General features: G+C 43.3%; 1 protein-coding gene across 1 annotated transcript in view; it reads left to right on the top strand.

The window, feature by feature from the left end:
- The window catches only part of KCNQ3 (potassium voltage-gated channel subfamily Q member 3), a 360,844-nt gene extending 336,643 nt beyond the window's left edge, over nt 1–24,201 (top strand). Inside the window, exons 10-15 of the mRNA XM_008001559.3 lie at nt 7,508–7,710; nt 8,730–8,832; nt 10,925–11,056; nt 14,337–14,435; nt 16,800–16,884; nt 19,097–24,201. Coding sequence (XP_007999750.2) covers nt 7,508–7,710; nt 8,730–8,832; nt 10,925–11,056; nt 14,337–14,435; nt 16,800–16,884; nt 19,097–19,831 — 1,357 coding nt within the window. The 3' untranslated portion in view covers nt 19,832–24,201. The remainder of the gene's footprint in view (nt 1–7,507; nt 7,711–8,729; nt 8,833–10,924; nt 11,057–14,336; nt 14,436–16,799; nt 16,885–19,096) is intronic.
- The last annotated feature ends 1,683 nt before the right edge of the window (nt 24,202–25,884 follow it).

The following is a 25,884-nucleotide window of genomic DNA, read 5'->3' as shown; positions in this document are numbered from 1 at the left end:
TTCCTGTTAACAGGCCCCCATCTCACAGATAGAATCCCAAGTCACCACTCAGGAACAGGAGAGGTCAGGCTCCTCCCCACTGCAAGAGGCAGGAACTTCTTGCGGCCCCACCCCGTCCTCCCAGTGCACAGGCCAGTTGAAGATTCCCTGGGACCTTCCGCCTTATCTGCCTCCTGCATCTATCAATTCTATGTGAGAATTCTCTAGAAATGTCAATTGATTAGACCAGCTAAGAAGCACACCTGTGTCCCAAGAAAAATGCACAGAAAACCTAAATGAACAACGAATCTTTATTTCTAGCCACAAAATAATAAATTCCTCTGTAGAGAAATAAAGTGTATGGTCAGAATTCTCCAGTAAACAGAACCAATGGAATATATCGAGGCATATAACAGAAGATTTATTACGGGAATTGGCTCACATAATTAGAGAGGCTGAGAAATCTCACAATCTGCTGTCTGCAAGCTGGAGAACCAGGAAAGCCAGCAGAGTAATTCAGTCCAAGTCCAAAGGTCTGAGGACCATGAGCTCCAACGGTAGAAGTCCTGGAGTTCAAAGACCTGAGAACCAGGAGCTCCAATCTCCAAGGGCAAGAGAATATGAATGTCCCCGTTCAGAGTGAATTCACCCTTTTCCCTCCTTTTGATCTATTTGGGCCCTCAAAGGATTCGATGATGTCCATCCACATTGGTGAAGGCTGATCTTTTCTCAGTCTACTGATTCAACTGCTAATCTCTTCCACCCTCACAGACACATACAGAAATAATGTTTTATCAGCTATCTGAGGATCCCTTAGCTCAGTAAAGTTGACACATAAAATTAACCATCACACAAAGGATAGGAGTTACTTGGTTCTCCCAGCTCTACCATGAACAGTGTGAAAGCTGTAAAGAAATTGCCAGCCTTGGCAACACGGTGAAACCCCGTCTGTACTAAAATACGAAAAAGTAGCCGGGGGTAGTGGTGTGGGCCTATAATCCCAGCTACTCGGGAGGCTGAGGCAGTAGAATCACTTGAACCTGGGAGGCAGAGGTTGCAGTGAGCCAAGATTGTGCCACCGCACTCCAGTCTGGATGACAGAGCAAGACTCTGTAGAAAGAAAGAAAGAAAGGAGAGAGAGAGAGAGAGAGAGAGAGAGAGAGAGAGGGAGGAAGAAGAGGAAGAAAGAAGAAGAAAGAAGAAGAAGAAGAAGAAGAAGAAGAAGAAGAAGAAGAAGAAGAAGAAGAAGAAGAAGAAGAAGAAGAAGAAGAAGAAGAAGAAGAAGAAGAAGAAGAAGAAGAAGAAGAGGAGGAGGAGGAGGAGGAGGAGGAGGAGGAAGCGGCAGAAGCAGCAGCAGCAGCAGCAGGAGAAGGAGAAAAGAGAAGAGAGAAGAGAAGAGAGGGGAGGGGAAAGGAAGGGAAGGGAAGGGAGGGGAGGGGAGGGGAGGGAAGGGAAGGGAAGGGAAGGGAAGAGAAGAGAAGGGAAGGGAAGGGAAGGGAAGGGAGAAAGAAGAAAGAAAGAGGAAGAAAGAAAGAAAGGGAAATTACCATCATCATCTTCAATGTTTATGCCATTTAAGGAAGGTCCGTCAAGTTCCAGGCCCCTTTTGGCCACTTCGTGTTCATTATCATCTCATCTCCAATTAGCATTTCCCATTTTATTTTAAAGAATAAAATATCTTAAGAAATAAGTACAGACAGAAACTTTCATTTATAATCTTTTCTTGGAGAGAAAAATAGGACACCAAAGTCTCAAAAGTTTGGCATGTGGTAGGTGACAGGTGTTTATTACCTGTCTGCTTTCTCTGTCTCTCTCAGGGTACACCATGGTGCTAGCAAGCATTCTAAAAGTGCTCTCAAAGGGAACTGCAGATCTTTTGTTAGTCCTCATCCTTTCCACATGAAAAGATGAGAGGATGAAAGAATGAAGGAGAGAAAGCCTTGACTTCTGTAAGTGGGATTGGTTGTTCTGTGCTGGGCACTCAGTCTGGCCAACATGACAAAACCCTGTTTCTACCAAAAATGCAAAAATTAGCCAGGCGTGGTGGTGGGCACCTGTAGTCCCAGCAACTCAGGAGGCTGAGGCAGGAGAATCGCTTGAACCCGGGAGGCAGAGGTTGTAGTCAGCAAGATGGCACCACTGCATTCCAGTCTGGATGACAGAGTGAGACCTTGTTTAAAAAAAAAAAAAAAAGTACAGGTCTATAGTATTTGATACATTCACATTGTTATGAAACCAATCTCCAGAACATTTTACTTTGCAGAACTAAAACTTCATTCCTATTAAACAATGCTCCCCTATTCCCTGCTCCCAGGCCCTGGAAACCACCATTCTACTTTATGTTTGTATGAGCTTGACCACACTTGATATCCCATATAAGTGGAATCATATAGTATTTGTCTTTTCATGAAGGACTTATTTCACTTAGCATAATGTCCTCAAGGTTTATTCATGTTGCAACACGTCTCAGGATTTCTTTCCATTTTAATACCAAATGGTATCCCGTTGTATGTCCATTAATTTTTTGTATCTACTTATCCACTGATGGACAACATTTGGGTTGCTTCCACCTTTTGACTGTTGTGAATAACGCTGCAATGGACAGGTATGCGTTTTTTAAAATGCAAACTTCATATACTTTATCCTCAAACATCTTTGTGGACCCCAGGTACATTTAGAACACAAAGGAAACTCCTATTTTCTATTTCTGTTTAAATTTTATTTTGTTTCTTAAGTCTCTGACTTATCTGAACTCTGATCTCATCTGGTGCCACTCTGCCTCTCAGAATATTTTGGCCACATGCCCTCCCTTTGGTGCCACAGTCCAGTCCTCATGCCCCTTGCACCCACATGCAGTTCTTCTGCCTAGAGAGTTCTTGCCTCCTTTCTTTGAAATCCAGCTTCTGACCCTTCAGATCTCAGCTTCTGTGTCTGGACCACCATCATCTTAATCCTTGATTAATAATCCTGAAATTAGTTTCCTAATTCATCTTCCCATCCACTCAAGATGCCTTCCCGAGCCACCCTACCTGTCAGCCTCGTGTTGTTCTTCATTACTGCATTCTCTTGGTCTCCTTGTCAGATTTCTAGCAATGAATGTGTCTGTTTACTTATTGTATGACTTCTTGACTTTATCATAAGCTCACAAGAGACTGAAAACCACATTGGTTTTAATCACCAATGTATGTTCAACAAGTCACCTTGAGCCTGGGATTTACAAAGTGTGGAACACATTTTTGTTGAATGAATAAATATTAGCTTCGTTTTATAGATGAAATTGAATCTGAGTTAATGACTTTCCTAAGTGAAATATAAATCACAAGCAGAGATTTGAACTCAGTTCTCTTACTCTAAAGTCCACTATGCAGCAGTCCTTCTCTTTCCACTATACAGCAGTCCACTCTCTTTCCATTATACAGCAGTCTTTCTCTCAGCTGAGGTTAGATGCATTTTGTTAATCAGAAGATTGAATGTTTTATTACATCCTTCATTCATTCAACATTGTAATAATACTTTTAGTGCGGGCAACATGCCAGACACTGTGCTAGACCCTGTATATACAAGTTGAACATGGTAGTTTCTGGCCCAAAAGCTTACCTTTCAGTTTTTCAACCTCAGCACTATTGATATTTGCTACAGATAATTCTTTGTTGGGAATTTCCTGTGCATTGCAGGATGTTTAACAGCATCTGTGGCTTCTCACCACTAGATGGCAATAGTACTTCTCATTATTATATCACCAAGTGTCTCCAGGCATGGCCAAATGTGCCCTGGCAGGGGGATCAAAATCACCCCCAGTTGAGAACCACTGATTTAGTAGGGGAGTCCCTATTAAGTCAAATATTTCCCTGCAGTGGCTGAGTGCCATGGATGAGAAAAGCCTGAAGTGGACTAGGGGCACAGAGAATGGATGTCTAATGGATCCCGGTAGCCAGACTGAGTGCCCAGCACAGAACAGCCAATCCCACTTATAGAAGCCAGTAGCCGCTACATTGAAAGTCCAGATGTGGGGCTGAGGCTTGGACCATGTTTTAGATAGAAATAAGAGTCATTTAGATGAAAAAAGGGGATGAAGGTTTTCCCAGGTCGAGTTCACAGCACATGCAAAACACAGAATGCGAAGAAACTACACGGAGTTGAACATGGCTGAATTTCCCTGTGCTGATACCTGAAGGAGGAGCCCAGGACAAGAGCCGCATTGTCCAGGGTAGAACAACCTTGATTTTACTTTGCCATGCCCAGTCTATCTATTTGCAGTTTGTACAATTTGTATTTGGAAGTTGTTTGCCTGCACTTATCATGTCAAGAGCCCTAGCTTTTGAAGAAAATCTGATGTCAGCTCTGGGGAAGGCTTTTCTTGCAAGATCTTCAGTGCCCTCCTAGAACAACACGTTAATTATGTACTGGAAATCCATACAATGTAGAGCAGAGATGGGTTTTGAGTTTCAGCAGTGAACTTTGCCTTGCATTTGATTATCCTTTGGGGTCTTGGATTTCAGGCAACACAATTAAGAAGTAAGCTGATCATCCACTTTGCTGGAGGAAGAATTCCATAAGCCTCTTAGGTGCAATGGCTGTGAGTGATTCTGAGCCGAGACTTCTGACTTTGTTCAATGCATCTGGATTCCTAACACCATCTGAACTGTCATCTGTGACCAATGGGGTTTTAAGTGAACGTGGCCAAAGCAATCCAGACTGTTTGAGGTTGCAGTGAAGCATTTAAATGCCTAACAAGCAAATCCTAAATCCCAGCACAGGGAGAACCAAGAAAATCCTCTGATTATCTTCCTTATATTCAACAATTATACTGAAACTTCAATTCAGGAAAAAGTGGCTGCTATTAATTTTGTCTTGCTTAGTTTATCTGGAATTAAGCTCCCCATATACTTGTCTCCTACGGAAGTAGAGTGCAATGACAATGTTGAACTTTTTAGACTAGCATTAAGAAGTACTGTAAAATAATATATAAATCTCTCAAACTCATTACAGTTCATTTAAACAACAACAACAACAAAACCTTTATTTATGGCCCAGGGAATTGTATCCATCCTTTTCACACACATCGTCAGCCTTCTACTGCCTCTGTGGGAAAAGGATTACTTACCGAGTTAATAATGACAGCCAGCATCTATTGAGTGCTTCCTGAATCTCAGTTGGCTGAGCACTGGACATGCATTACCTCATTTAACCCTTAAACATCTATGAAAAGCATGGGCTTATGGTCATCATTTTGCCCATGAGGAAGCTGGAGACCAGAAAGCATAAGTGATGTGTCCTAGGTCACACGGTTTGTCAGGATGCTTCCACCAGGCTGGTTTTGCCCGTGATCTTAGTTGCTGTACTGAATATTCGGATGTTCTGAGCAGGGAAATGTGCCGTGTTCAAAGATAGCCAGGCAGAGTCTTTGCCTAGCTAGCACTACATAGTTCAGTGGAGCAGGCAGGCATGGAAATGTACTGTCTCCATACAGTGCAGTGCCAGAAAGACTTCAATGTGTGCTCAGCTCAGTTCCTGCTTCATTCACTATTTTTAGCCCACGAGTTCTGATATATTCTCTGTCCTATTAGTCATTTATCTAGTAGCAGCCAGGAAAGCAATTCCAAAAAATGTTGACTTCAGTTCAAGGAAGATGGAGCTGGCTGAGCATTGGCGTTTTTCTAAATTTATCCTGGGCTGGTTATTAATGGAGTTCCTCAATCAAACTTCTGGAACAGTGCTGGGTAAGAGAGAACAGATCCAGAGGAAGTCAGGAATAACAACTGCTCACTGCTCATTCATATACTCATTCATTCATTCACTGGTTTGTTTTTTCAAAGATTTCTTAATGCCTTCTGTATGCCGGACTGTAGGCAAGAAATGTTACATAAATTATCACGTGTAATACTCCCTAACCCTCTAGGAAGCAGCTGTTGTTAGGCCCCCATGACAGACGAGGGCCTGGTGTTCAGAAAGCACAGGGTGACTGTGTGGCAGGAGGAGTGTTCACTCCTCTTCCAGCAGCCACAACACCATGACCTCCACACTGTACCCAGCTTCAAAGGTAGCAGCAGCTTCTGGCAGGGGCACGTGACTATCCTAACCAGACATGCTCTTTAGAAAACACAAAATTATCGCAAACCCATGCAGAACTGATTGGATCACCCATATTCATTCACTCTCTCATTTATTTCACAAGTACATGAGTGAGTGCCTCCTGTGTGCCAAGCTCTGTGTGGGGTAAGGGAGCAGAAGCTGTTGCATTGAGTATACCACTGGGTGAAAACACGCAATGTGGCGCTCTCTGGAAAGTACCACAAAAAAGGCTTTATCCTTTGTGCTCACTAGGGTAAGGGGGCAAGAGCCGAGAAATGGAAGAAATTAACATGTATAGAGCACCCGCCGTGTGTCACACTCTATGCCAAATACTGGACAAACATCATCTCATAGCAACCAGATAAAGCAGAGAATGCTTATCCCTACTTTACCGATGAGGTAACTGAGGCTCAAAAAGGTCATAGATCTACCCAAGGTCAGCCCGATGGGAAGGGTGGACTTGGGCTTAAGTCAAGGTGCAGCTGGCTTTTTGCACCAGGGCAATTTTATATTGGCATTATTAACCATTTTCTTTGTACCAGGAACTCTTCTAGCAGTATCGTGAAGGCCATGGACCCCTTTTCAGAATAATTTTGAATCTATAAACAAAATACAATATACACTTAGAAAAGAAGCTGATTACATGGATACAGCATTATCAAAATCTTTAAAATTTTGAGATGTAGTCATATATGTGCATCTTTGTGATGAACCTGGTGGCAGATTGAATACCACCATAATCTTGAAGCCATCATGAGCATAAACAATACCTTGAAATAACAGGATATAAAATTATCTGTGATTTTTGTTGTGGACAGTCACAGGCATTTAGGATATTACTGGAGTTTGTTGCCCACATTCATAATGGAAAGAGATGCTAAATTTTAGTTAGAAGTTATAAATTAAAAATGTATTTTTCCCCATCCAAACTCATGGACTGCCAAATTCTATCCATAAGAGTCTGTTTGTGGACACCAAATTAAGACTGCTGCTTTATGTCATTTGTGTTGTCAGGTTCTTTTCAAGGAGGAACCCTTTCATAAGGGTTTGTCTGTGTAAATCACTATCCGGGCACCATGCGATGATACACAGGAGAGGCAGGAAGTTATTGATGCAGGAAATGGGCATGGGGAAAGACGAATCTCTGCAGCATACTAGGATGAGTTGGCAATTTACACCCTGCATCTCATGTAAGCGGCATTTAAGCATATGAGAAAATTGACATTCAGAGAAGTTAAAACAAAACTCGCCCAGGGTGTAAGAGCTAGCAAGCTGTGGAGCTAGGATCTGAACCATGCCCTGTCCAGTTCCAAGCTGCTGAGTCAGATTCAGCACTGTGAAATGCACGGTCCCCATTCCTCCTTGGAGGAGCATGTGTGAGTCTTTATGGAGGGATGGGAAATTGTAAGAGCCTGCACTGAAGGAGGAAAATTGTTCACTTTTGCTTATTTTGTAGCCAAAAGCTGGGTCTCTTGGATCGGGTTCGCCTTTCTAATCCTCGTGGTAGCAATACTAAAGGAAAGCTATTTACCCCTCTGAATGTAGATGCCATAGAAGAAAGTCCTTCTAAAGAACCAAAGCCTGTTGGCTTAAACAATAAAGAGCGTTTCCGCACGGCCTTCCGCATGAAAGCCTACGCTTTCTGGCAGAGTTCTGAAGGTAATGAATGCCTTTTTATGTCCCTCCCTGTCTCCTCCACTTCTCCCTCCCCTAAGCCCACTTCCTTCCTCACCTCTCCCTCTCCCCACTTAAGAACCTTCGAGTCCACAAGGTAAATCTCTCCCTCTCCCCACTTAAGAACCTTCGAGTCCACAAGGTAACTCTCTCCCTTCCCTCGCCAAGCCATCTTCTTGCTTCCCTTACTCCTCCTGTCCCTTGGGCGGAGGCATTGTGATGTATTCCCAGGAATCTAGGGCTGGAGGCTCCCAAGTTAGGAGCCTGGAAGCCTGTCTCCTTAGTTTCTAAGGGTGTCCCCCACCCACCCCACCCCATGATTGAATTGTTATGGAGGTCAACTTGAAGGATGGGGTGGTGCCATGTGCCAAGCGATCTAGAGACCAGGGCATGGGAAGAGGTGGCAGAAAAGCGCCCTCTGGAGGCTGTAGGAGCCATGGCCTCATGTGCCTCTTTTACTTATGCAAAGGGAGGGCAGGCAGAAAAGCCTGTGTCCTCAGTGTCTGAGCCCACCCAGGCCCTCAGTCCTCATCACATCATTCAGTTCTCTCCAAGACCTCTGAGGTGTGTGTGGCTCAGAAAGTGACCTCCCCAAGGTCACCAGGATAGAGACTGACAGAGCAAAAGTCCCAGCTGAGGCCTGTCTGGCTCCAAGGTCTGCACAGTGTGTGTCCTTTGCTGGCTTCTGTGTCCCTTGCTGGCTTCTGGCTCTGGGGGCCACTCTGGCACTGCAGAGCTCACTTCTCCTCCCTGCTAGCTTGTCCTCCACCACCAGTCATGAGCTGCACACACTTTTGACTTGGACTTCTGGATAATAGAATGAGGGTGCCAAGAAAGGCTGAGCAGCATCACAGCTTGAGAGTACTGTGGGGTCTCACAACGTGGAAACAAAGACTCTGGGGATCGACATATCCAGAGGCGTGGAAGGCTTTGACCAAACAATGGGGTCCCCAAGCCTTTTCCAGGGCTGTGGCCTGCCGTTGATATGCGTGTCTTCCTCCCAGATGCCGGGACAGGCGACCCCACAGCAGAAGACAGGGGCTATGGGAATGACTTCCCCATTGAAGACATGATCCCTACCCTGAAGGCCGCCATCCGAGCTGTCAGGTAATGCCCCCTCGGCCCCACCAGTGCCTGTGTGCCTCCCCAGCTCCAGCTTAACTCCTACAGGATGGGGCTTATAAAATTCTCTTGCACTTTGGGAAGGGGGAAAAGGAGCCCCTCCACTAACCCTGAGTCAGGTCCCAGAAGTAAGTAAGTACTGTATGCTGCCCCAGGAAAAATGATCCGGACATGAGCGAGTCATGTTGGCTGACTCTTGGGTGCCTGCCTTGTTATAAGCACACCCCACAGCCCTCCCGACAGTATTTCCACCTCCTCTGTTCTGCTCTGGCTGTAACCACCATGTATTTTAAAGGGCGTCAGGGTGGAGGGTTTTCTTCCTGTAGAGGCTTCTTGCTCAAAATGTTTTTTCTTCTGCCTAACTTCATCCATATAGTTCTTTTTAATTAGTTCGCATTTTTAACAAGATAATAAATTATAGATTTTTTGTCTGTATCAGCAGAGACCATGATCCATTCTAGCTATTTCTGTTTTGCTTTAAAATTCTGCAAGAAAATGAAAAAAGCATGCTACTACTTAAACTTTATCAGCATGTAAGCACCTCATAAAGGTAGCAGTGAATTCTAGAAACTAAGGTGAATTCTCCAACTCATCATGGTCTTTTCAGCAAGATTCTCATTCCAATAGATAGGGAAGCACAGTAGTGTTACAATGTGTAGACCTCAGCAAAGCCTTGGACGTGGATTTTCCTGACACCTTTATGTAGGATATGACAGAAATGTGGTTGTATGAAAACACAGCTATCTGGATTCCTCACTGGCTGAAAGCCTTTATTCAGAGAAAGCCAGTTAATGAACCTGTGTTGACCTGGAGGGCGATCTCTGCTGGGACACTGCATAGTCTGGTCTGTGCCCTCTTCTTCTCTTCTTTTAGCATTTTCACTGATGTCTTCATTCAGAGGTCATCAGACTTTTCTGGAAAGGGTCAGATAGTAAATGTTTTAGGCTTCATGGTCCATAGGTCTCTGCTACGAGTGTTCAGCTCTGTCATTGTAGCACAAAAGCAGCCATAGACAGTGCATAAAGGAGTGGGTGTGGCTGAGTTCCAGTCAAACCTTACTATCAAAATCAGGCAGTGAGCCAGGGTTGACCTGTGAGCCTTAGTTTATAGATTCTCACCTGTATGGAACTATGTAAAGAGAAGGCTTATAAAATGGCACAAAGATGGGAAGGATGGCAAGCAAATTAGGTAGTACCATAATCAATATACCAAAAATAATGTTTACAGGCTAAAGCCATGAGCTATGGCAAACAAAATGAACTTTGAATGCACCGTTAAAATGACTTGCGCAAGCACCAGATAGAAGGGCCTGGGAAGGGCTGTGACCTCCTGACACTGACCTGTGATTAGGAGTTTGAATAAACTCTGTGATCAGCAGGAGTTAACTTCACGATGTGGCTCCCAAGGAACACTACCCATCAGGGGTGACTTGATTGCTTTCCAGGGAGGAGCCAGTAAAGGATGGAAGTGAGGCTTTGATTTCATCTACCAGTTCTGGGCGCCCCACTTTATAAGGAACCTGAGAAAACTCAGGGAACAGAAACCAGCTTTTCTGTTCTAGGAGCTCCCAAGCAAAATAATTCAAGAGGCTCTTGAGGATGAGATACATCCGCTGTGCTCAAATAGAAAGCAATGAGACAGTGATTCAGAGCACCAGCCTCGTCAGCACCCCATCTGGGTTTGAGGACCAGCTCAGCCTTCTCAGCTGTATGGCCCTGGGATGATGCTGAAGCTCTGAATCACAATCACATCTCCTATAAATGGATCTGTTATCAGGATTGTTCGTAAAGCATTAAGCTCATGGTCTGGCATACAATGAATGCTCAATAAATGTTAGCTCTTATTAATGCCATGATTTGCTTATTCTTCAAATGATTGAAGGGAATAATCCTGATGGAGATGTACTAACTCTGTGTGTTCCAAGGGGTAGAATCAGGACCAAACATTGGAAGCTCTTCCAGCAAGCTGTTTTCTCTTTGGTTCTTTTCTCCCCCTGCCTTGGATTTTGCTAGCCTTGTGGTATAGTTCCCTGCACTCTCCACCTGTGACGCACAAATGCCTCTACTTTGCCTTGCAGAATTCTACAATTCCGTCTCTATAAAAAAAAATTCAAGGAGACTTTGAGGCCTTACGACGTGAAGGATGTGATTGAGCAGTATTCTGCCGGGCATCTCGACATGCTTTCCAGGATAAAGTACCTTCAGACGAGGTGAGACAGTCACATCTGGAGGGACTGTGCTCCCTTCAAAGCCATATGACCCTTAGAGTTTAAGGTGAGAGGTATTCAGAAATAATTCAAAATGCAGGGAGAGATTTTAAGAAGAAAAATATCCACGAAGCCTTGTGGATGTCCAGGCCAACAAAGCACCAGATTGGACAGACTGTGAAAAACCTGTATGACATTGCCATGGCCAAGGTCAGCACCCTGATCAGGCCTGTCAGAGAGGAGAAGACACACGTTTAAATGGCTTCTGACTGTGATGTTTTCAGTGTTGCCAACAAAACGGGATCATCTAAACCGAATTCGGCTGCCTAATTCTAAATATAATTCTTTACCATGTTAAAAAATGTTCATTGAGTATTACTTAAAATAGTGAAAACTAAGGAAACAGCATCAATGCCTAACTAATAATTGCCATCATTTTTATGGAACTCCTCAGTACTCCACCAGCATGTTTATACTCCCTTATGAAAACACAAGGCATTGCATTAGAGTGCCATTTTTCCAATGTGGAAACTGAAGCTGATAGGACAGAGGACCTATCCAGCTAGCAGGGAGCAGAGCTGGGAATCAAACTAGCTCCAACTGATTAGAAAGTCTCTATTCTAACGCACCATATTTCCTTAATTATAAAACAATGGGTAAGGAAAGAATGGTACCTGCTCTCATTAAAATGTTACGCAGCCATTGATTGGGTGCAGTGGCTCATGCCTATAATCCCAGCACTTTGGGAGGCTGAGGCAGGTGAATCCGTTGAAGTCAAGAGTTCCAGACCATTCTGACCAACATGGGGAAACCCCCTCTCTACTAAAACTACAAAAAGAATCCAGGCATGGTGGAGCATGCCTGTAATCTCAGCTACTTGGGAGGCTGAGGCAGAAGAATCGCTTGAACCTGGGAGGCAGAGGTTGCAGTGAGCCAAGATTGCGCCACTGCACTCCAGCCTGGGCGACAGAGTGAGACTGCATCTCAAAAAAAAAAAAAAGTTATGCAACCATAAAATAATATTTAGAAAAAGTATATAATAAGATTTTTTAATTATTTGATTTGTGGATATATATGCATGATATAATTACCAGTAATACATGCGGACATGTGTGTACACATATATGTGCATATGTATATATTTATAGCTACATATGTATGTTTATATATCATATATAATATGTCACAGAATAAATAGACTCTGCCTAGACCTTGTGATGATGTTTACTAATATATAGGTATGATTCTAAACACATGCACACATATGCTTATTCAGAAATACACAGGACATGCACACGCTTTCCCATATTGCGGCCTGGAGAAAAGGAGTAGGACTTCCCCTGAGAGATTGCAGTAGCTGTAATGAGATGATGACTCCATATGTGACTTTTTTTTTTCTACTTTTAAAGTGTATCAAATCTTTAATAAGTTGTAAAACTGCACATTTTTTAAAAACGGGCAGTTGTGATGTCAAGAGTCATGGAATAACAGTCAGGAAACCAAACTCCTATTGCAGTTCACTCTCTGACTGTGTGATATTTCCAATGGACACGCGTCCTCTCTGGGCCTCAGCTTCCCCGTCCGAGTGATGTTGTCCCACTGGAGTGTCCTGCTAGAGAACAGGAACGTCACACTGACTGGGTTGGAAGTTAATGATGCTGTCACTTTGGAGGTGTGCTTCTCCATGGCCTTTTTTTTTTTTTTTTTTTTTTTTTTGAGATGGAGTCTTACTCTGTCACCCAGGCTGGAGTGCAGTGGCATGATCTCGGCTCACTCCAACCTCTGTCTCCCAGGTTCAAGAGATTCTCCTGACTCAGCCTCCTGAGTAGCTGGGACTAGAGGCGCATGGCACCACACCCCCTGATTTTTTATTTTTAGTAGATATGGGGTTTCACAGTGCTGGCCAGGCTGGGCTTCCTAGTATAGTGGCAGGCACAGAGTCAGTGCTCACTACCTGCTGAATGAATAGATGTGTGAACAAATTCTGAGCCTAACATGCTGTTATTTATGCAACTATGGCTCTCTGAGAGACAAGGATGAAGCATGATGTCTAGGGCCTGCCACACTCCAAAACTACCAGTCAATTTAAATAAACAGAGTGGACTATGACAGTGTCATAGTTTTTGCTACTTATTAAGCAAATGTGTTTCTAGCGTTTGTGGCTGGAGGGTGAACATCTGGATCTCTGATTGCATATCTCCAGTCGTGCTGACCTTACAGGGCAAGAGAGAAAGGAAGTGCCATCAGTGGAGGAGCAGCTGGGTTTCCAGGGAGGAGACAGAAGGAGCCATGGCTATTTCAGAGTGCATGGTCTTAATGGTCCTGGACCTGTGATAAGCCTTCAAGCCTGCTTTCCCTCCAGCCCTTGTCCCAACCAAGAGCGTGATAGGCAACATTTCTTTCCTGTTGGTCCAGGCATAGAGAAGGAACCGATGACTCTCAGAATACTATGCAGCCATTAAAAAAGAACAAAATCCTATCTTTTGCAGGAACATGGTTGGAGCTGGAGGTTATTATCCTTAGCAAACTAATGCAGGAACAGAAAACCATATACTGCATGTTCTCACTGATAGGTGGTAGCTAAATGATAAGAACTTATGAACACAAAGAAAGAAACAACAGATTCTGGGGTCTTCTTGAGGGGGTAGGGTGGTAGGAGGGAGAGGAGCAGAAAAGACAATTCCCATGACACATGTTTACCTATGTAACAAACCTTTTCCTGTACCCCCAAACCTAAAATAGAAGGTTTTTAAAAAGAAGCTGGTGCCTCATGCAGAAATAGAAGCAGGAGTGGAAGCTGGTGTTGGATCTATCTTTCTACTGGCCAGAGATGCCCACAGAGCAGCAGTCACGTGTGCAGCTGAATATGTAGCCTAGGCTTTGTCTGTAAAACTCCCTAACTAGATGTTTTTGGAAGGGATAAAAGAACTGGAAGACAAGACAGGTTTGCAGCCCACCTATGACATTTCTTATAAAAAAAAAAATATAACAAGATGCAGCCCTCACCTCTCTCAGCGGTTTGTCTGCCTCCCTCTCCCCTGGGATAGAAAGATCCTTTCAGTATCACCAGATCAAAAACAAGAAGAAGAATATACCAAAGTTATAGGTTCTCTCTGACTCTTTCTTTCTCTCTGTGGCTAGTATGCACTCTCTCTTCCTCTCCTGTTCTCTTCTCTTATGTATTCCAAACCCATATCTCATTCCAGAGAGAATAGAATGATTTGGTTTACTGTCAAAACAAAGCTCTGTGTAATTTAATCCCCACTCTGTTTGTTTCTTTCAGAATAGATATGATTTTCACTCCTGGACCTCCCTCTACGCCAAAACACAAGAAGTCTCAGAAAGGGTCAGCGTTCACCTTCCCATCCCAGCAGTCTCCCAGGTGGGGCCAGTGGACATGGACTGATGGGCCAGGGGTGCAAAGTTTGTAGAGCATCCCCACCCCCAAACCTCAGCTGGGGTCCTTTCTGTAGGTGCAGTTGTCACTCTCCTAAGTAAAATGAAGAAAGAGTTTGAAGCTTGTTTCAGTTGGTGGCCATTTATAAGGTTTCTGTACAAAAATCTTCTCACTCCTCTTCCCAGACCATGTGGGTGATATTTCTTCCTACGACTTTTGAAAATGAAAATAGCCCCACCGGTTTCCCTGTTATAAAACAAGAGGAGACTTACGAACTTTATTGAAACAGGAAGAAAACTTCGCATTAGCAGAACCCACAGCATTCTCCATCCTGCATAATTATGTTTGAGTTGATCGATACCCCTCCCAGGACAAAGCCAGAGAAGTCACTCACATATCAGCCCCCTGACAACATTGTAACACAGAGAGCTTTGTCCCTTAACAGAGCAGGTCTCCTCCTTCCAAAGCTTTAAAATTTTGAATAAGATTTTCTTTAGAAAATCCACTGCCTAAATTTATTTCTCTTTATTCCCAAACGTCTTCAAGGCAGGTAACACAATGAGTGAGGGAGTTAGGCTTAAGAAATATTATGAACCTTCCACTTATGAAAGAACCAAGAGGCCGGGCATGGTGGCTTACGCCTGTAATCCCAGAACTTTGGGAGGCTGAGGCGGGTGAATCTCGAGGCCAGGAGATCGAGACCATCCTGGCCAACATATTGAAACCCTTCTCTACTAAAACTACAAAAATTAGCTGGGTGTGGTGGCACGTGCCTGTAATCTCAGCTACTCAGGAAGCTGAGGCAGGAGAATTGCTTGAACCAGGGAGTCGGAGGTTGCAGTGAGCTGAGATCACACCACTGCACTCCAGACTGGTGACAGAATAAGACTCTGTCTCAAAAAAAAAAAAAAAAAAAAAAAAAAGAATCAAGAGCATCAACATGATGATAGAAAGCATTTAATATTTAACCTCAGCCCTGGGGATAGAATAGGGAGTGATGGGACTGTGGGCACCTGGAGGACACATGCCCCATCTAAAGAAGGTAGGAATGAAGGCCCTCCATTCTTAACAGAACAAGGGTCCTACCTCCTTTTAGGAGTGAGGGCCCTACCTTCTTTTAGGAATGCGGGTCCTCTATTTCCAGAAAACAGAATATCTAGCTTTTACATGAAATTCTCAATTTTTGAGATGGTTTACATGTGTGTGTGTTTTTTTTGTTTGTTTGTTTGTTTGTTTTTGTGAGACTCTGTCACCCAGGCTGGAGTGCAATGGTGGGATCTCTGCTCATTGCAAGCTCTGCCTCCCAGGTTCATGCCATTCTCCTGCCTCATCCTCCAGAGTAGTTGAGACTACAGGTGCCTGCCACCACACCCGGCTAGTTTCTCGTATTTTTTAGTACAGACAGGGTTTCACTGTGTTAGTCAGGAAGGTCTCGATCTCCTGACCTCGTGATCTGCCCACCTCGGCCTCCCAAAGTGCTGGGATTACAGGCATGAACCACCGCGCCCAGGCAGCTTACATGTTTTAGAACCCCATGCAGGCCAAAGAAAACACTAGCCGGCTGGATTTAGCACATGGGCCACCAGTTTTTGACATCTTTTTAAAATTTAAGGCTGCTCAGCCAAAGACTATCCTACTAAGCAGGATTTAGTAGCCTATGAGAGAGAGAAATCAACTATTGAGAAAGTGCCTAGCATAAATGGTTTCTAGCAAATAGCTAGACTCCCTGAAAGTTCTGATCTGCAAAAAACATAAAAATGTAGAAACTAACCAGAATTTAGTCAGATACTGTGGATAACCAAAAATCAAATTCAGCACACGTTTCGATTCCATTCCTCACCAGTGTCATCTTTTGCATCATGTTCAAGATTTGAGATTTTTCATTCTTATTAAAATTGGCCAGATGAAATATTTATGCTCACTGTAAGTAATTTCAGGCATTAGATGACTCCATCTCCACCTGCACACACACACTCAGAGTAAAAGTCTCAGATCTCAAATCTAAGGCTGAAAGGCTAAGGAATTTAATTTAAAGGAAGTAGATACTCTAGGTACTGTTAGGTGCTTTATAATCCTTAACACAAAGCAAAGCCTCCTTAATAGCAGCTTGATATTTAGCTTCAAATTTTCCTACAGCAGAGGTAAACATGAGATGCCAGTGTTGAATGCAGAAAAACTCTGACTTTCCCTGACTCACATATGCCTCCAGAGTTGAATGGTGCTCTTTTATGCCACACAAGTGTGAGGGTGGGAGCAATGGCTCTGTTGGCCATGGCCTGCCTAGCCAAAATGACGTTGCATAGCAAAAATAGGTATAATGATCTTACAGAAGTGTTCGCTTCTTCTTAGGAATGAACCATATGTAGCCAGACCATCCACATCAGAAATTGAAGACCAAAGCATGATGGGGAAGTTTGTAAAAGTTGAAAGACAGGTAAGTCTTTTCTTCATCTCACCAAAAACCAGATCTGTAAAATTTATTTTCAAATGCCCGCCCTTCCTTCCTTCCTTCTTTCTTTCCTTCCTTCCTTCCTTCCTTCCTTCCTTCCTTCCTTCCTTTCTCTTTTTTTTTTTTTTAAATGAAGTTTCACTCTGTTGCCCAGGCTGGAGTGCAATAGCCTGATCTTGACTCACTGCAACCTCTGTCTCCTGGGTTCAAGCGATTCTCCTGCCTCAGCCTGCTGAGGAGCTGAGATTACAGGTGCCCGCCACCAAGCCCAGCTAATTTTTGTTATTTTTAGTAGAGATGGGGTTTCGCCATGTTGGCCAGGCTGGTCTTAAACTCCTGACCTCAGGTAATCTGCCCGCCTCGGCCTCCCAAAGTGCTGGGATTACAGGTATGAGCCACTGTGCCCGGTCTCCACCATTGTTTTCCAAAGGGAAATAAGACACTTGAGTAGTACTACCTACCATTCAAAAAAGATGTGGAAATTAAATCACTGATTCAGCATTTACTGAGTGATCGCATGCAAGTTAATTAATTGTTCTGAGCCTCAGTTTTCCTCATCTGTAGTATGGGGATTATAATACCCTATTAGGTTGCTGTGAGGATTGAGTTGATACATGAAAATTATCCATAATATTAGCGGGCACACAGTGAACACTTGATGATAGCTACAGTTATCATGCATTTCATGGTGACCCCTTAGGAAATGTTAGTGACCTGCCCCTGCATGTTGTGTGTCCCCCTTTTCTCAACGTCCAGGCCAGTGGGTGGTCTGTTTAAAGAGGCCAGGAGGAGGGCAGGCTACAGGTGAGATCCGTTCAAGGTGAAACGGGAAACCCGCTCACTTCACAGCACCATGCGGCTCACTCTTGCTTTCATAGCAAAGATCTCAGAATCTAGCATCATCTGCCTAACTCTACGTTAGATAAATGATACTGCCAGTTTTTCAAGGATCATATTAATCCTTTTGTTTTATTCAAAATCCTAAATGGGACCCGTGCAGGAGAGGTAGGAGCAAATCTGAATTATTCCTTTTTGTTAAGTCAATAATTTTGTTTTCATTTAAAAATTTATAATTTCTACTGTACATGATTTCTCTGTGTCTCTGTTCTCTTGCCTGTGAAATAGAGATAATAATAGTATCTATCTTGGAGGACTGTCGTAAAATTCACATGAGTCAATAAAGCGCATAAGACAGAGTCAAATCGTAACTTTTCTAAAAGGGTCAGTTATTATTGAGACTCAGATGCCATCCTAGCATCTGCTGATCACGGTGCTCGTATCCTTACCTGTAAAATGAGATGACACACCTGACGACAGCGTTTCCTGGTGAGTCGTGAATTGTCAAAGCAAGAACATCACACGTCTATGCACTCACGTATATTCATTCACAATTTAGGCAGGCAAGAGCAAGCCGCTAGGTAGGGTCTTCAGTTCTGAGAAGCTCAGTTCTTGCTAACCACTGCCCTTGTATTTTTAGGGCTTAAATCACCATGTAGGAGAAACATAGACTAACAATCCACATGCTTCTGTCTAAGGAAATGTTCATAAATTGAGAACTCTTGCTCCTTGACCCAGGCAACGTTAGGAAGGCCACTTCCTCTAAGGGACACAGCAGGCCTGTAACACTTCAAAGCATCTCTCTGCTTTCCACCTTTGCTTCCTAGAAAGCCCTTGCCTAGGTTTTCTCTAGATTAGCACTAATACATGGTATGCAATGCTTGCAAGTAGGAGGCACAAAATAAATTATTAGCTGCTCTTCTTATTAAGAGTTGCAAGAATTCTGTTCCCTTCTGAAAGGTAAATACAGTATTAGAATATTTCCTCCTGGCCAGGCACGGTGGCTCATGCCTGTAATCCCAGCACTTTGAGAGCCCAAGGCGGGTGGATCACGAGGTCAGTTCAAGACCAGCCTAGCCAAGATGGTGAAACCCTATCTCTACCAATAATACAATAATTAGCCTGGCATGGTGGCGGGCGCCTGTAATCCCAGCTTCTTGGGAGGCTGAGGCAGAAAATTGCGTGAACCCGGGATATGGAGGTTGCAGTGAGCCAAGATTGTGCCGCTGCACTCCAGCCTGGGCAACAGACTGAGACTCCACCTTAAAAAAAAAAAAAAAAAGAATATTTCCTCCTAACCAACAGCAATGATCCCCACCCTCAGAGAAAGTGGTAACTCACAGATCCTTTGATTTTCCAGGTTCAGGACATGGGGAAGAAGCTGGACTTCCTCGTGGATATGCACATGCAACATATGGAACGGTTGCAGGTGCAGGTCACGGAGTATTACCCAACCAAGGGCACTTCCTCGCCAGCTGAGGCAGAGAAGAAAGAGGACAACAGGTATTCTGATTTGAAAACCATCATCTGCAACTATTCTGAGACAGGCCCCCCGGAACCGCCCTACAGCTTCCACCAGGTGCCCATTGACAAAGTCAGCCCCTATGGGTTTTTTGCACATGACCCTGTGAACCTGCCCCGAGGGGGACCCAGTACTGGAAAGGTTCAGGCAGCTCCTCCTTCCTCGGCAACAACGTATGCAGAGAGGCCCACGGTTCTTCCTATCCTGACTCTTCTCGACTCCCGAGTGAGCTGCCACTCCCAGGCTGACCTGCAGGGCCCTTATTCTGACCGAATCTCCCCCCAGCAGAGACGTAGCATCACGCGGGACAGCGACACACCTCTGTCCCTGATGTCGGTCAACCACGAGGAGCTGGAGAGGTCTCCGAGTGGCTTCAGCATCTCCCAGGACAGAGATGATTATGTGTTTGGCCCCAATGGGGGGTCGAGCTGGATGAGGGAGAAGCGGTACCTCGCCGAGGGTGAGACGGACACAGACACGGACCCCTTCACGCCCAGCGGATCCATGCCTCTGTCGTCCACAGGGGATGGGATTTCTGATTCAGTATGGACCCCTTCCAACAAGCCCATTTGAAAGAGGTCACTGGCTGACCCCTCCTTGTAATGTAGACAGACTTTGTATAGTTCACTTACTCTCACACCCAGCGCTTACCAGCGGGGACACCAATGGCTGCATCAAATGCATGCGTGTGTGTGGTGGCCCCACCCAGACAGGGGCTTCCCACAGCCTCTTCCTCCCCATGTCACCACAACAAAGTGCTTCCTTTTCAGCATGGTTTGCATGACCTTACACTATATAAATGGTTCCGCTAATCTCTTCTAGGATACACATTTATCTGCTGTTCTTACTTTTAATCACGATTGGACCGGTACAGGGAGAAATTACTGATGAGCCATGCTATTTGTCTGTTTGGTTGGCTGGTTTGGGTTTTGGTTTGGTAAGCAGAGAAAGTAGTTTAAGTTATTTCTAGGATCACTGCCCTCTTGTGTAAAACACTCCAGCAATCAGCTGTTTTTGAAAGCAGAAAATAATTTTCTCAACAAAACCGCATGGTGTATCAGTGGGGCTGCCTACTGAGCTAACATTAGGAAAGGAATGAGATAGTCATTGTGTCTCTAAAACAAAGAATTTAAACAAATATTTAAGAGAAAAGTGGCAAAACCTTTTAAAAGCTCTCAAAAAGACCTCACTTGGTCTGATGTTATTTAGTATCATGCCTCAGTTTCCTTATCTGTAAAAAGTAGTGGTAATCCCAAGAGTAGCATTTCTGACGAGTTATGAATTAGCAGGGAGAAACACACACACACACAGTTAAAATAGTTTCCAATTTATGTAGCTGAGGACAATGGAATTTATCCGAAGTGAAGTGCCCTTCTGGGCAGGAGCTAAGTTCAGTGCCTTTAAAATGAAGTTTCAACTCCCATTTGTCCCTATGATACTGAAGTACAAAATATCCATCTGAAATAGAAATTAAAGTCTAGAAGGCACACAGAAATTATTTAGTCCATGTTATAAATGAAGAATCTTAGGCTGAGGTAAAGTGACACACCCAGATTCATTCAGTTGTCCCATAGAGAACCAGGACTCAAAAGTCAGGTCTGCTCACTCTCTCCCTGCCCTTATTTCCCTCACCACACCACTCTTCCATTTATATAATGCATCCTAGAGATTGTGTCAAGATATATGACTTTGTGTCGTGTGGAAAGCACTCAGTTTATCCAGTAGGAGGGGGATTCCCACTTTTATTGCTAAACATGCTTGCTTGATGCATTGCATTTTAGATCTAGAAAAAAAATAATACAAGCAAGCTACATTTACTGATGTGCAACCAGGCAACATTGCCAGAACCATCCAATTTTACTTTTCCAAATGTATGGAACCAGCGCCGATTTTTTAAATGAAAGTACTAAAACCACATGTAACCACAAGACAAGCTAAAATGTAAGCAGACAGCCTGGGAAGCAGTGCCCTACTCTACAGGTGTGATATTAAGCACAAGCCATCCTCTGGCCTCTTGTGAGATGTTGTTATGCTCTGAAAAACTTTGATGGAAAAGGTTTCTGTTAGGCTTAGAATGAATTAGCTAAATGACCACACCACAGTATTATTGAATCAGTCTTCTCACACACCTAGACACTGGTTGTGGATAGTTGCCATGGTGACAATCAAGATAATTCAGATGACCTAAACAAATGTCTGTATGCAGCTGACACTGCTATTCTCCCTCACAGTCTTGTCAAGAGCCACAGTAGCTATGGCAGACATTTGGTTGATGGTTTCATCATTTCCTAATACAAGAGTCTGGCACTATGTTGGAGAGAGGAGTCACTTCCTCAGAGATAGGTTCCTTTCAACTCACATGTCAACAGGTACTGTACAAAAAGCTCAGAATACAGTAGTGATTAGAGCTTGACCCCTGACTTTAGGAACTTACAGCCAAAGCCCTAAGTCCCAGGACAAGGGCAGACATTGTGAGTGGCAGAAGGGTGTTTTTCACTGAGAACCCCACAAATCGATGGGTGTAGACCTTGAAGTCTGAGATAGAAAATACACCAGAATTCTCAGTGCATCAGACATGAAGCCTGTCCCCTATGGGTTTCCATTTGACATGCTGGCAGTCTGAAGGACAAAGGGCATGGGTGATTTGGGCCTTTCCCCCACTCCTTCAATATGCCTGAAAGTGCCACTGGGGATTACAACCTAAGAAACCCTATGCCCCTTCCTGAGGGCGTGATTGTTGAATCCTGATCTTCCTGGAATCTTTCACTTGAGATGATCACCTGCCTGACATCCAGCATGTTACTATGCCCTTCTTTATGTACGCGAGTTACTGGAAACCAACAAAAAAGGAGAGTGAGTCACACTCTCCACATATGCACCAATGAATTTTTTAACTTATTAATAGTCTTGAAGAACTTACTATCTTAAGTATTTTACAAATAGATGCACTTTCCAGCAACTCAATGGAGTTCTAGCTTAAAGTACTTACCATTGATCCAAAATTGGAGGAACTACCTTAGGTTCTTTTAATAACCTAGAAAGAACTGGAGCTTGTATTATTTCTTAAACCATAGGCAGGCAGTCTAGCTTCCTTGCTGGAACATAAGACCAGGACAGCAGAGATTGGGTTTGTATTGATCAGTAGTAGGGAAGTATTGATAGTCTAACATCTAGTAAGTTGTCTTTATCAGCATAGACATAGACAAAATACGTGTTTTATGAATGAATAAATAATAAGAACCTTAAGAACTGTTTTTTCCCATTTAAGAAAACAAAAAGGAAAAGAGAAAAATGATCTTCTGGAATAACTCTGCTTTGATATTCTCCTTTTATTCCCCAAAAAATACATTCCAGAAAGGCAAACCAAACCTGCTCAAGTTGCCTATGCATAGACAATCTCAGCAACATGGCTCACAGTGAGCAAGCAGAAATTCAGGGTCTGGAATTCAATGTGAGTGATGGGAAGAAACAGTGTGTGCTTTCACAAAGATCCTTTTGTCAGACAAAGGAACAGCATGATGATCCAATGGAACTGGTTAATAACATGACCCAGGATTACATGACCGCAGATATGCTAGTCGTTCTGAAACTTGCCCAAGAAATTGCAATCATTTCAGCAGAACTCCATGAAATGTTAACAAAATAATTCCATCATCAAAACTAGGAATGATATGATCAGGTAGAACTATAATCTTATGTATGTATTTGGTCTTTTTGGGTCACAGTGTGACATGAAAAATTGTAAATGTCATATTTTAGCAAGATCAAAATGAACGAGATAAATCAACTTCATAAATGTTAGGGGAAACATGATCCTATTGGGCTGAGAAAAGTACTTGAGATCAAGTGAGTTTTGACTATCAAGTATCAGCACAAAAGCAAATATCAAAAGTTTAAGAAAAAAAAATATTGCAGGAAAAGAAAAACACATCAAATTGAGAAAGTACTATTGAATAACTTTGTTTTTAGAACTGGGAGTTTAGGCTTATTAGACATGACATTGATATTACAAAGCCCTAGTTTTCACGAAAACATAACTAGATAACCCCAAGGTGTATAGGTTAAAATGAACTAATTAATCAACAATTATGCATCCTGTGTCTATTTTGTGCAAGGTAATTCCTAGACACTAATTTAAAAGAATAATTTCCTGCAGAAAAACCTAATATAACTGGACCTACTCATCATTTGACAAAATCAGTCTCATAATTCCATGCTACTGTAATGGGAGTGTAATAAAGAAAAAGTCATTTGTTTATTCATTTAACAAGGTTTATTAAGCACCAGTATATGCCCAGAACTGTGCAGTGCACTGAAAATTCAGAGATAAGAAAACCACAGTTTCTGCCATCAAAATGCTAGTAATCTAGAGGTCTCAAATATCAGAGGTCCCTTCAGACTATGTCTACCAGGAAAATAAAATACCTGATTTCATCCCTGCAAACAACTCTATACAGACAGAAAAGTTTCCTAGCTTGGAAACTATAGGAAATTGAACATGAAAATGAGAGCAAAGATTCTACATCAAAATGGCAATGATCCAGTCAACCCAATCAAGACTGAGTGGGTTGAATGGGGACTTCGAGTTCGGATTCAATGCTTTGAATTTCGTAGCTCCAGAGACACTGTGCAAAAAAGGGGGATTCTAGGGAATCTGAGGAAGATTGTTGGAGAAACCAGCTTTCTTTTTCTCTCCTAATCCCTACTAAGATTGAGATCAGGCAAGGAGCTGAGCTACTTTCATTTCATCATGTTGACCAAGAGAAGCTTATGATACAGACTATGACACAGCACCTGTTTCAAGAGAAAGATGTTACTCTACTTGTGGGAACCTGCAGATCAAATTCTCCTGGGGCAAGAGAAGAAGTTTGTTCAGCAGCCTAAGAAGTCAACTGTACTTTGGACAGTGCTGCCAAACACACCCCAGGATTCCCCCACCCCTGCGCTTCCCCAGAAGATGCCACATAGCTGGTATTTGGTTTTCATGAATAACCAAAGATTCTTCTTTGCTTCCTGAACCCCAGGCATCCTTAGGAATTTGCTTCATGTCCTCACTTGTCCTTGAAGGCTTGTTTTTCAGGATGAACTTTTTAAGTCTAAGTTGTTTATATTCAAATCAACCCAATGCTATTGTTGCTGATATTATACCATCCCAAACTGTGCCATCTGGCCCCTAAACAAGTCAGCAGGCAGCCCCTCACCAATGCCCAGTTTAGAACGTGTTAGGACCAGGCTATCTGCCTAGCTTTAGTGATTTTAGAAGCCAATAATGGCAGTGTAGAAGAGACAGGAAGCATACAGAGATGACCTTGAAGAAAATTTGAGTTTCAGCACATTCAAAAGCATTTGACTCTTCTGCCATGTTTTGATTTTCAAATGAGACAATCAATGTACACACAAAGCCCCTAGTACAATGACTGATGCATACTAGGGACTGTTATTTATGTTATTTTTTTACAGTATGCATGGACTTCATTGTCTCAGTCTTTGGTGTTACTTATGAACTTTAAATTTACACCAAAAATTTTTTTTTCAGAAAAATGAATGGTGGAGATACAATCCTAATTATTAAATCAAATGCTTTTACGATTGCTTTTTAAGTAAGTACATCTCTGCAAATAAAAATGCTTACTCTTGTCGACCACAATAAGGAAGAGAAGGAATATTGGAATGAAGAGAGGCAGGAATGTTGGATCTCAGTGGCTGAGTTGTGGCAATTCCATTGGATGTATAGTACCAGAAGTTGCGCCATCTGGATGATGTGTAGGAGATAAAGTCAAATAGCAAGAATAAAAGACTCATGATTTCCCAAGGAAAGTCAACTGTGCATGGTGGCTATCAGGCAACACCCTAGCAATGAATGGGGGAACTTGCAGAATAAAGAGTTAATGCTTGCTTAAACCCTCCCTGGGGAGATTTGTTCCCAGGCTTTCACAGCTTTAACCTCAGCAACCCTGTAAGAAAATTGTGATTCGTATTTTGATGTGTTATCATAGATGCAAGGAGACGTAATTTCATGGATTCGAAGATACACAGAGCAAGAAGAGCTTTTAATCACCCAGAACAACCACCTGTCTTTTTAGATCAAGAAGCAGAAGCTCGGCCGGGCGCGGTGGCTCACGCCTGTAATCCCAGCACTTTGGGAGGCCGAGGCGGGCGGATCACAAGGTCAGGAGATCGAGACCATGGTGAAACCCCGTCTCTACTAAAAATAGAAAAAATTAGCTGGGCGCAGTGGCGGGCGCCTGTAGTCCCAGCTACTCGGGAGGCTGAGGCAGGAGAATGGCGTGAACCCGGGAGGCGGAGCTTGCAGTGAGCCGAGATTGCGCCACTGCACTCCAGCCTGGGCGACAGAGCGAGACTCCGTCTCAAAAAAAAAAAAAAAAGAAAAAGAAAAAAAAAGAAGCAGAAGCTCAGAGCAAAGACCATCACACCACATCCCTCAGTGATTGAAGAAGTGATTGAGTCACAGAATAAATCTGGAACTCAGGTCTTCAGATCCTTGCTCCAGATGTTAGAGACAAAACTAAAAGTAAAATAGCAAGTGAAATCAAAGCATCACTATTGAGCCCAGAACATGAATAAGAACTTCCTGGCCCACTTGAGAAACTGTTAAACCAGACATG

Source organism: Chlorocebus sabaeus, chromosome 8, assembly GCF_047675955.1.
Source record: "Chlorocebus sabaeus isolate Y175 chromosome 8, mChlSab1.0.hap1, whole genome shotgun sequence".
Lineage (NCBI taxonomy): Eukaryota > Metazoa > Chordata > Mammalia > Primates > Cercopithecidae > Chlorocebus > Chlorocebus sabaeus.
The sequence above is the reverse complement of the archived record's forward strand: the minus strand, read 5'-3'. Positions and strand labels throughout refer to the sequence as shown.